Source organism: Triticum dicoccoides, chromosome 3A (genome assembly GCF_002162155.2).
Source record: "Triticum dicoccoides isolate Atlit2015 ecotype Zavitan chromosome 3A, WEW_v2.0, whole genome shotgun sequence".
Taxonomy (NCBI): domain Eukaryota; kingdom Viridiplantae; phylum Streptophyta; class Magnoliopsida; order Poales; family Poaceae; genus Triticum; species Triticum dicoccoides.
The window spans coordinates 395,057,712-395,069,746 of record NC_041384.1 but is presented as its reverse complement, the minus strand read 5'-3'; the positions used below and the strand labels follow the sequence as shown (position 1 = coordinate 395,069,746).

Sequence of the window (12,035 nt, the reverse complement as noted above, 5' to 3'; positions counted from 1 at the left end):
CCAGAAGAAAGTTTCTTTCAGTCCATGATACAGTGCACGTACGCAAAAAGCTTGTTGTCACCATATGAAGAGTAGTTGGGGCATAAAACTTCTTGTCTTCCATCCTCACACCTGGGTTAAGGATCTTATGCACCCTGGTATTTGCAGCTCTTCCATCCTTCTCAATATCATGTGTAGTATGTGGGCAGTCTGGAGCGCTCGCAATGGTAGGAGACATGATGAACCTATATGGCACATTCCGGTTGCTTGTCGTTGGGCAAGCGATTTGGCCTTTGATCTTTCTCAGCCAACCTCTCCCTCTGTGTTGCCAGCTAACCGCAGGGAAGTGGTCTCATGGAACGATCCTCCTACTGATATCATCAAAGTAAATGTGGATGTAGCCTTTAATGCTGGTAATTTTAATGGGTCCTCCGGGGTGGTGGTCAGAGATGTTGATGGTTCGCTTCTTGCCGCTAGGTCTGAATGGTACTCTGCTCTACCGAATGCCTTGGTTGCTGAAGCTCTTGCCTGCAGGGATAGTGCCCACGTTGTTCACAATTGGAGATTGAGACATATCATGGTGGAGTTGGACTACAAGTCCTTAATGGCACCGTGGAAGTCCAGACTGAGCACATGTCGAGCATTCTGCCCATTCTGTTGCGTATTGAAGAACTAAGCAAAAAAAATAATCTTTCTTTTGATTTATCCTATGTTAAACGGGATACAAATGTGACTGCTTATCTTACAACCAAGAGTGTTATAGCCTCTAGTCCTCTATGTATGTGGACAAACTTTATCCCTACCTTTTTGTCTTCGTGCATTCAACACAAATGTAACCTTGCCTCGAGATGAATGAAATTGGCTATTTGATCAAAAAATCATTTATTTGTCTTCTTTTGCAGGAAGTTCATTTAATTGCCAATAGTTAATATTAATAGAATTTCTTTGAATTATAAAAAATGTACATTTGCTAAATTTGTTGTGTTGCATATGTATATTTAGCAATTAATTTTTATTAAATGTTCTGCAACCACGCACAAGGCATATAGTTATTCGCAGTAGTATATGAAGACCGCATGGATTGACGTCACATGTGACAATGTGACATGGTTATTGTATTACTCCCAAGGATCCAGTGGCCGGATTGACTATGCCCGTAATTATAGTTTTAGCATATGCACATGTAAAAAAAAACACACTTGTACCGGATCGAAAAGCTGACCAAACCGTATATACAAGTGAGAAGAAACGAGAGGAAATGCGCGCGCAGCACGAACCCAGTAATTACGCGGGTGCGTGTACATGAAGTCAGAGCAAACAATGTTACAATAACCCGCAGAACCGAACCGAACGAACGCTGCACATGCGCCCGTGCTGGCTCTTGCGCCATGATTAACCATGCTTCTTCTTTCAAAAGAATGCTCCTACATAATTAAACACACTTTTAGTCAGTAGCACACTACCACTATTAGGGAGATTTTTCTTTGATTTCAAATATGCAAGACTCCAGGAACAGCACCCGTGGGCACGTTGTGATGCGTGCATTCCCTTTCTCGTGACTTTGTGCGATTGGAAGATTTGTTGGCAAGAGTTAGGCTAGTCATAGTGGGAGTAACTTAATTAGTAACATAGTGCACTTCAAGAAATTTTTGCTTATATGACAAGTATTTAATGTGAGGTGGTAACATAATATGTTACTGTAATATAGCGCTTTTCAAGACAATATGAGTCTACAAGCTAATAAATGAAGCCATCTATGACACTACTATCATGTTACTTTGCATTATGAAAGTAGTAACTTAGACGAGTGTCATGCATATGACACTAGTCTAAGTTACTCCCCACTATGACTAGCCTTAGGGGTGGATAACACGCTTCTTGACTGTTCATTAAGTTCGTGCTCATTATGACTCGAGCCGTTAAACTTAACGAGCAAACAATTATATTCAGTTCTATTAGTTTAAAGCTCGTTAAACTCCTGAGCACGCGAGCGCTCGTTTTATGATGTGTTACAGCCTACAAGACAAGAGTATGGATGTAATTTTTATGAAGAAAGATGATGACCACAAGAGAAGATGCGCTAGTTTGTTGCCACCTATCGGTTGTGATGGGTTGATAAGATTGACTAGATGAATTGAGATACCAAGAAAATACTTTCATATATATATATAGGGTCACGCTATTTGTCATCCTGAATGATAAATAGTTATTCTTCACCTTCTCTTTCTTTTGACATCAATACACCGTATTTATATGTTTCGTAAATTTTGTCTTATTTCATACATAAAAAATATAAGAAAATACTTGCCGTAAAAAATATTTTATGTTACATAAAATTACAATTGTAAAAACATAGTGTAAAACATACATAAAATGTGAATTTTCTGGTTTATAACCTATATTTTTAATTTTTTATATCAAATTTTACATATTGAATCAATATGCATGTAACTATCTATATTCTAAACATAATTTATTTAGTAACGAACATAAGATTACCTCGGATGAAAATAATTTATTCTGTATCCTGGATGATATATATATAGAGAGAGCGCGCGCGGAGATATGGGTCATACCTACATATGGTATTATTATCTGGACCATCCAATGGAATGGATCAGTAGGTAGCAGCACATTCAATGAGACGTGCGCGAGCCGTGGAAAATGGCTTATGTCAGGGTCGGAACAATACGCCGCGTATAATACACCGTATGTACTACCGCTGGATGAGGCGTGGCAGGCCCACACCCCACGAAACGGCGTTGCGCTCTTGAGTTGGACCGCTGGTCCTTTTGTAACATCGTACTTAGACCTTGGTCCAGAATTTTTGCGTTTATTACTGCTAGAGATTAGCTGAAGCCTGAGAGAGTGGTGGATTGCTCCGGGAACCGGTCGCGGCGTCGGCGGCGATGGAGGCCTGCAGGATCGACGATTTCCCTACGGATGTGGTTAGTACCCCAACGCCTCCCATCCTACCCCCTACCCCCTCGGGGGTCTGCCGATACCCCTGTCTTTCTGTCGGCCGCAGCGCACCGCCGTGCTCCTCACCGGCGGTGCCGTGTTTTTTCTCTGTGCATGCAGGTTGCCAATCTTCCAGGGGGCACCGCGGCCCGCAGATCCCTGTCAAGATAAGGGGAGCGAGATTGGGAGAAGAGACGGGGATGTGCTACGGGATTCATCTGTGACCGCGCACAACAACGGCGCGGAGCCCGACGACGACGGGAGCAAGGGATATGGTCCAACGGAGTCTGGGAGTCGACCGTCAACCGGGATATGCGGTCGCCCGGCTGAATTAAGAGGTAGAGTACGTGGATCAATCTCTGAATTTTTACCCCTCGCAGAGCATTTTACCTGCTGTCCTCTTTCAGGTAGTCTCCATGTTTGTAAATTAGTATGCCTGAATTAGTAAAATCAGGGGTCCTCTGTGTGTGTATTACCAGAAGAGAATAAATTCGTCACTGCGTAAAAAAGGTTGATTATTTGACCAATTGAAGAGTGTGACCGTGGATTGCTTCTCTATTAAACAGAATTGGATCGATGTGGACCTGCGGTTGCGTGTTCTTTTAACTGCCACACAGGTAAAAAGATTTCAGTTAGGGGTGCTTTATCGTTCTCCATGCCCGGCTGCGTTGCCGGCGTGGAGGAGGTTGCTGGTGGTTTGGCTTGCCTTCTGCCACCTAGGTTCATCATGGTGCGGTCAGTCTGACCATTCAACTTTTTTGTTTTGCATTTACTAGAGGAGATTACTGGATAAAGTTTGTTGGAACAAAAAAATGTGAGACAATCAAAAGTGTTTGGGTCCAAATTTGTGTCTGAATCTATGGGTGCGTTATCTTTCATGCCGAAAGAATGCCGCCCAGGTAGGATTGGAGCCCTCGAAAAATCAATAAGGGGCTTTGCGGAGCGAGACGAAGATGAGGTTATTAAGCTAGAGTTAGGCACCACAGCTTCGAATGGGTTTTCATGGAATTTGTCAGGATGATGGGAGGTGTGGCACCGAAAGACCATATCGAAAGGTATGTGGTGTGGACGGTTAATGTTTCCGATTCTGTTCTAACCTCGAGCTAGTAATGATCTCATGTTTCCCTGTTTTCTGAAAATAAATTGCAGATCAGTGCAGAGCTATGGAGGTTGAAATAAGAAGCACACTACCGGATACAGTGCATCGATGGTGTAAGTGGCACGTCTTGAAGAAGTCTAAAGAAAGTTTGGGGGCTGTGTACGGGAAGAGAAATGAATTTAGGCAAGAGGTTCATAGAGTGGTTAACCACATGCTAATAGTGGACGAGTTTGAGAAAGCGTGGGCTCACCTACTAGAGAAGTAGTACAACCTGAGGACACACACATACATGACACAACTCTTTGAGACAAGGGAGAAGTGGGCTAAGCCATGTTTGAAGGGTGTTTTCTGTGCAAAGATGAACAGACCCAAAGGAGTGAAAGTGTGAACCATATGCTTATGAACTTGTGCCACCCGGCTCTCCGATGTATACACTTTTGAGGCAGTACATGAGGTTGCAGTTTGAGCGCCAATCGAATGAGACTTATGAAGTGAAGAGAACTAAAATCGTAAGTGTCATTTGATTGAGACAACAAAATATTGCCGTGTCTGAGATCTAACATTTGTGCTATGCAGGCACGTGTAGTCCTAGGGACAAATTCCTCGATTGAGATACAAGCCAACAAGGAATGCACCCGTGCGACGTTCAAGCAGTTTGAAATCCTATACGATTGGCGAACCATAAGGAAAAATGGAGCAGGGACGTATTCCTAGTGAAAATGATTGACGACGGAGCATGTTTTGAGAGAGAATATGTCCTCTTTGAACATATGGGGATGCTCTGTCGTCATGTTCTGAAGGTACAACCCACATGTAATATTCTCTCTGCAAACTAATTGGTTTTGGCCGGCTAACCAACGTAAGGTGTACTTGCAGGTCATGGATAATATTGGGATGAAAGAAAATACAAAGAGACACATACTGAAAAGGCGGACAAAATATCCAAGAGATATTTTGCCAGATCACTTGAAGCACTACCGGCTGGACCAGATCAACAACACATCCCTAACTTTTCGGCACAACCGGATGTACATTAGGGCGTTGGAACTGGTTCGACTTGGAGACGCAAGTGTTGAGGCATATCAAACTCTGATGGGGCTTTTAGACCAGGCCATGCCGGTGATGGACCCTTTTGACAAATGTCGTGACAGGCTAGGGCTTGGAAGACCGTGGATAACAACAATGTGGCAGATACCGACGGGGAGTGAGCTGGGAGAAGTGTGTGAAGACGACAGAATGTCATGCAGCATGAAGTTTTGGATTAGTGGCACCAAGCAAGAACGGAAACGCTGGCAGATCAGCAATGCCTGAGACAAGGCGTCATACGACGGGATGACCAAGAGAAGTAGGTTTTGCAGCATTTGCAAATCCCAGTGCCACAAAAGAACAACTTCACCGGAGAGAGGGGATATTCCGCAACCGAGGAAGAAATCCAAATGCAGTAAATGCAGTGGTGAAGGGCATAGGAAGAATACTTACGAACGGCAAGCAAGGGAGATGAAGTGAGTTGAAAGCTGGTAGTGTCAAGTGTGCTAATTAAGTTTTTAGTTTGAAAACTGACGTGTGGCTGTGTTTCAGCTTGTGGTTATGGTGTTTTTTTTTTCTTTCTAATTGTGCTATAGGAAACTGACATGTCAAACTGCTCCTTCTTGTTGGCTGGTGCTGTGTCTGAAGCATGGATGGTTGGTGTAGCTTGTAGCCTATGAATTCAAAGGTTGAATGATCAAAGCTGTTGGACTGGTGAAGTCCCCAGCGCAATAAATTTCTCTATTCTGGCTTCCACATGAACGAGTCAAAATCGGTCCAGGTGTGAGCACAACCGGACCATGAAAAATGGCAAACGGCAGGTCAGTAGAAGACCACTCTGGTGTCTATCAATAAATGCGGTCTGCACAATGTCAGGGGCACTGTACAATAAACCTCAAGAACACATCAATACACCATCTTATACCTGCATACACACAGATCCCAAGGAGTAACAATGACTCAGATAATATGATCATATGGTTAGTTCGTTTGTTAAGCTTGTTAAGTTTAACGAGCTGAATTTGGTAATTGGCTCTATTCGTTAAGAAGCGACCTACGAGCTTAGAGCATCTACAACTACAATGAACATATCATGTCCCTCAAACATCTGTGGAAGCGTCCGGTCAGTGTCAGAGCGTGTCCGTTTGAGTCCTTATTTGTTCGTCCATGTAGTCATACTCCTCATTTTCTCAATTATATGTCTGGTCACTTGCTTGTGATTGGTGGAGATGAAGAGAGAAAGAAAAGAAAGAAAAAAGGTGGTCCGAAGTGGGCCGTGTACTACATGAAGTATTGATTGGCTGTGTCCGCAAATCATCATATTCTCCCTACATTTGCTCTCAATACGAGGTTCGCAGACAACCCGAACGCATAGGGATGATAGGAGGGGGCCGACTGGATTGTGTTTTTTCTTCTCACTCATATCTGATCATTGACCGGACATGTTCGTGGACGTTGGAGAAGGATTTGACAAAGCTGGTTGTAGATGCTCTTAGCGAGCCACCCATGCCCGAGTGAGAGCTTTGGATGTCCTCGCGTGCACACAATGGAAAGGCGGCAATAGTAATTACTAGTGCTTAGTACATCTCCAATGCAAACCTCTAAAACAAACACGGTGTTTGTTTAAGGACATGTCCGGATGCGTCCGTGAACAATGGTACAACAAAGGGCTATTTCAAATCAGATTTGAACAAACCAGACAAATTCCATTCAGATTGGATGATTTTCATCTAAACCGGACCAAAATCATTACATTTCTGACATACTTCAACTAAACTACATGACGCAACTCTTTAAGACAAGGAAGAAGTGGGCTAAGCCATGTTTGAAGGGTGTTTTCTGTGCAAATATGAACAGACCCAAAGGAATGAAAGTGTGAACCATATGCTTATGAACTTGTGCCACCCGGCTCTCCGATGTATACACTTTTGAGGCAATACATGAGGTTGTAGTTTGAGCGCCAATCGAATGAGACTTATGAAGTGAAGAGAACTAAAACCGTAAGTGTCATTTGATTGAGACAACAAAATATTGCCGTGTCTGAGATCTAACATTTGTGCTATGCAGGCACGTGTAGTCCTAGGGACAAATTCCTCGATTGAGATACAAGCCAGCAAGGAATGCACCCGTGCGACGTTCAAGCAGTTTGAAATCCTATACGATTGGCGAACCATAAGGAAAAATGGAGCAGGGACGTATTCCTAGTGAAAATGATTGACAACGGATTATGTTTTGAGAGAGAATATGTCCTCTTTGAACATATGGGGATGCTCTGTCGTCATGTTCTGAAGGTACAACCCACATGTAATATTCTCTCTGCAAACTAATTGGTTTTGGCCGGCTAACCAACGTAAGGTGTACTTGCAGGTCATGGATAATATTGGGATGAAAGAAAATACAAAGAGACACATAGTGAAAAGGCAGACAAAATATCCAAGAGATATTTTGCCAGATCACTTGAAGCACTACCGGCTGGACCAGATCAACAACACATCCCTAACTTTTTGGCACAACCGGATGTACATTAGGGCGTTGGAACTGGTTCGACTTGGAGACGCAAGTGTTGAGGCATATCAAACTCTGATGGGGCTTTTAGACCAGGCCATGCCGGTGATGGACCCTTTTGACAAATGTCGTGACAGGCTAGGGCTTGGAAGACTGTGGATAACAACAATGTGGCAGATACCGACGGGGAGCGAGCTGGGAGAAGTATATGTCAAGACGACAAAATGTCATGCAGCATGAAGTTTTGGATTAGTGGCACCAAGCAAGAACGGAAGTGCTGGCAGATCAGCAATGCCTGAGACAAGGCGTCGTACGACGGGATGACCAAGAGAAGTAGGTTTTGCAACATTTGCAAATCCCAGTGCCACAAAAGAACAACTTCACCGGAGAGAGGGGATATTCCGCAACCGAGGAAGAAATCCAAATGCAGTAAATGCAGTGGTGAAGGGCATAGGAAGAATAGTTGCGAACAACAAGCAAGGGAGATGAAGTGAGTTGAAAGCTGGTAGTGTCAAGTGTGCTAATTAAGTTTTTAGTTTGAAAACCGACGTGTGGCTGTGTTTCAGCTTGTGGTTATGGTGTTTTTTTCTTTCTAATTGTGCTATAGGAAACTGACATGTCAAACTGCTCCTTCTTGTTGGCTGGTGCTGTGTCTGAAGCATGGATGGTTGGTGTAGCTTGTAGCCTATGAATTCAAAGGTTGAATGATCAAAGCTGTTGGACTGGTGAAGTCCCCAGCGCAATAAATTTCTCTATTCTGGCTTCCACATGAACGAGTCAAAATCGGTCCAGGTGTGAGCACAACCGGACCATGAAAAATGGCAAACGGCAGGTCAGTAGAAGACCACTCTGGTGTCTATCAATAAATGCGGTCTGCACAATGTCAGGGGCACTGTACAATAAACCTCAAGAACACATCAATACACCATCTTATACCTGCATACACACAGATCCCAAGGAGTAACAATGACTCAGATAATATGATCATATGGTTGTATGACCCATACGGAATTTTTGTGTGTATATATATATATATATATATATATATATATATATATATATATATATATATATATTCTGATGTACTAACAATTAACAAGTTGCTCATGAAACCTGTTAGTTCGTTTGTTAAGCTTGTTAAGTTTAACGAGCTGAATTTGGTAATTGGCTCTATTCGTTAAGAAGCGACCTACGAGCTTAGAGCATCTACAACTACAATGAACATATCATGTCCCTCAAACATCTGTGGAAGCGTCCGGTCAGTGTCAGAGCGTGCCCGTTTGAGTCCTTATTTGTTCGTCCATGTAGTCATACTCCTCATTTTTTCAATTTTATGTCTTTTCACTTGCTTGTGATTGGTGGAGATGAAGAGAGAAAGAAAAGAAAGAAAAAAGGTGGTCCGAAGTGGGCCGTGTACTACATGAAGTATTGATTGGCTGTGTCTGCAAATCTTCATATTCTCCCTACATTTGCTCTCAATATGAGGTTCGCAGACAACCCGGATGCATAGGGATGATAGGAGGGGGCCGACTGGATTGTGTTTTTTCTTCTCACTCATATCTGATCATTGATCGGACATGTTCGTGGACGTTGGAGAAGGATTTGACAAAGCTGGTTGTAGATGCTCTTAGTGAGCCGCCCATGGCCGAGTGAGAGCTTTGGATGTCCTTGCATGCACACAATGGAAAAGCGGCAATAGTAATTACTAGTGCTTAGTACATCTCCAATGCAAACCTCTAGAACAAACACGGTGTTTGTTTAAGAACATGTCCGGATGCGTCTGTGAACAATGGTACAGCAAAGGGCTATTTCAAATCAGATTTGAACAAACCAGACAAATTCCATTCAAATTGGATGATTTTCATCTAAACCGGACCAAAATCATTACATTTCTGACATACTTCAACTAAACTACATCGGACCAGGCTTTTTTAACCTAGTCTAAATGATGGTCGGCCACGACAAGCACCAGTTTCCCATGACATATCCTTCTCGTGCATGGCAAGTTCACCGTGAGCCCCGAAAAATGAAACTGTAGGAGGAGAGGAATAGTGGTGGCCTTCCTGGGACTCAAACCACTGCGGATTCCCATGAGCTGCTTTTCCTCACCGGTGTCCGCCTCGCCGACGGCGCCGGATGTGTCGGCCTCATGGTCGGGGCGTTGGGGTGTGAACAGCGGTGGTGGCGTGGCCGACGCGGAGCTAGCATGTATGCGGTCTCCTGCGCATTTAATGATCTTCATGAAAGTTTTTATTATATCTTTCTTCGATATCTATCACTTTGGGACTAATTTCATATATTACCATTGCTTATAACAAGCTCTCAAACAAATTTATGTGAAGAACATGAGCATTAAAATTTTCATCTCACAAAATAATATAAGTGAAGTATGAGGGAGTTTCTTCAAAAATTAATGCACCACCGTGCTCAAAAAGATAAAAGTGAAGCACTAGAGCAATTCCATAGCTCAAAAAAATATAAGTGAAGCACATAGAGCAATTCTAACAAATCATAGCATCATTATGACTTTTCTCAAATAGGTGTGTCCAACAAGGATGACTGTGACAAACTAAAAAGCAAAACAAGCAAAGACTCATATAATACAAGATGCTCCAAGCAAAAGTCATGATATGTGACAAATAAAAATATAGTTCCAAGTAAAATTACCAATGGTTGTTAAAAGAAAGAGGGGAAGCCTTACGGGGCATCCCCAAGCCTAGTTGCTTGGTTCTCCTTGAATATTACCTTGGGGTGCCATGGGCATCCCCAAGCTTAGGCTCTTTTCACTCCTTATTCCTTCATCCATCGTGATCTCACCCAAAACTTGAAAACTTCAATCACACAAAACTCAACAAAACATCAATCACACAAAACTCAACAAAACCTTCGTGAGATTTGTTAGTATAGTAAAGCAAATCACCACTTTAAGTACTGATGCAAACCCATTCATATTTTATTATTGCATTATACCTGTATTTTTAACTTTACCATGGCTCATACCCAAAATAAAAGTTTTAGCATCTAGATTGCCAGAACGTCAAATTTTAGGAGTTCTGCCATCATCTCTTTCTGCCATACCAAAGTCACTCATGATGATAGGTTTGAGCAAACAAAATATCGAACGAGAAAAAGGCAAATATTTTTGTGCTTTTCGCAAAAATGTTTTAGAAGTGGGGGAGATGAAAATGAGATGCAAATGACAAATAATGTATATTGCAAGGAGATGAGATTTGTGATTGGGTACCTGATAGATGTTGATGATGTCTCCCCGGCAACGGCGCCGAAAATTCTTCCTGATTGTTTGTATCTGCGTTGGTATTTCCCCGAAGAGGAGAGGATAATACAACACATCAATGGTAAGTATTTCCCACAATTATGAAACCAAGGTTATCAATCCAGTAGGAGAACCCAGCAACACTAAGTAAATAGCACCTGCACACAAATAATAAATACTTGAAACCCAACGCGTAAGAGGGGTTGTCAATCCCTCCTCGGTATTCAGATAGGTTAAATTGTATGAGATTGGATAAATAGCTCTAGCAAAAAAACAAAACAAAATAAATAAATAAAAAGTACAACAAGGTATTTTTGGGTTTTTCGAATAATAGATCTGAAAACAATATGATAGAAAATAGACCCGAGGGCCGTAGATTTCACTAGTGTTTTCTCTCTAGAAAATAGCATACGGTGCGTAAACAAATTACTGTTGAGCAATTGATAGAATAGCAAATAATTATAACGATATCCAAGGCAATGATCATGTATATAGGCATCACATCCTAGATTAATAGCCGACTCCTGCCTGCATCTACTATTATTACTCCACACATCGACTGCATCTAGTGTATTAAGTTCATGGAGAAATGAAGTAATGCAATAAGAATGATGACATGATGTAGACAAGATCTATTGATGTAGGAATAGACCCCATTTTTTATTCTTAATGGCAACGATACATGCATGACACTTCTCCTTCTGTCACTGATATTGAGCACCGCCAGATCAAACCCATCACAAAACACCTCTTCCCATTGCAAGAAAAATCAATCTAGTTGGCCAAACCAAACCAAAGTTTCGGAGAAGAAATATGAGGCTATTATAATCATGCATATAGGAGATCAAAGAAGACTCAAGTAATATTCATAGATATATCTGATCATAAACTTACAATTCATCGGATCCTAACAAACACACTGCAAAAAGTCATTACATCAAATAGATCTCCAAGAACATCGAGGAGAACTTTGTATTGAGAATCAAAAAGAGAGAAGAAACAATCTAGCTACTGCCTACGGACTCGTAGGTTTGTGGTAAACTACTCATGCATCATTGTTGGAGAACCAATGAGGATGATGAACACCTCCGTGATCGTGTTCCCTTCCGGCAAGGTGCCGGAAAAGGGCTCTAGATTGGATATCATGGTTTTGGAACTTGCGGAGGCTGAAATTGTTTTTTGTCGACTCCC

General features: G+C 42.2%; 1 protein-coding gene and 1 long non-coding RNA gene across 5 annotated transcripts; both read left to right on the top strand.

The window, feature by feature from the left end:
• The first annotated feature begins 2,718 nt into the window (after window positions 1-2,718).
• LOC119268302 lies at window positions 2,719-5,821 on the top strand. 4 transcript variants are annotated; one of them, XR_005133078.1, is made up of 7 exons: window positions 2,723-2,927; window positions 3,061-3,278; window positions 3,507-3,557; window positions 3,717-3,995; window positions 4,090-4,548; window positions 4,616-4,839; window positions 4,916-5,821. It is a non-coding gene; the product is annotated as an uncharacterized LOC119268302 (long non-coding RNA). The 4 variants fall into 4 exon arrangements; XR_005133076.1 differs by having other exon boundaries at window positions 2,719-2,927; window positions 3,348-3,995; XR_005133077.1 differs by having other exon boundaries at window positions 2,721-2,927; window positions 3,507-3,995.
• Window positions 5,822-7,269: 1,448 nt separating this feature from the next.
• On the top strand, window positions 7,270-7,810 carry LOC119272329. The gene is made up of 2 exons (XM_037553831.1): window positions 7,270-7,356; window positions 7,433-7,810. The coding sequence occupies exons 1-2, from the start codon at window positions 7,276-7,278 to the stop codon at window positions 7,808-7,810; spliced, it is 459 nt and encodes a 152-aa protein (XP_037409728.1). The 5' UTR covers window positions 7,270-7,275.
• The last annotated feature ends 4,225 nt before the right edge of the window (window positions 7,811-12,035 follow it).

Bases quoted from the DNA above. Each gene is read 5' to 3' on its own strand.
- LOC119272329 (XM_037553831.1), top strand. From the start codon at position 7,276: ATGATTGACAACGGATTATGTTTTGAGAGAGAATATGTCCTCTTTGAA. The intron at 7,357-7,432 runs GTACAACCCACA...GTGTACTTGCAG, and splicing joins TCTGTCGTCATGTTCTGAAG to GTCATGGATAATATTGGGAT.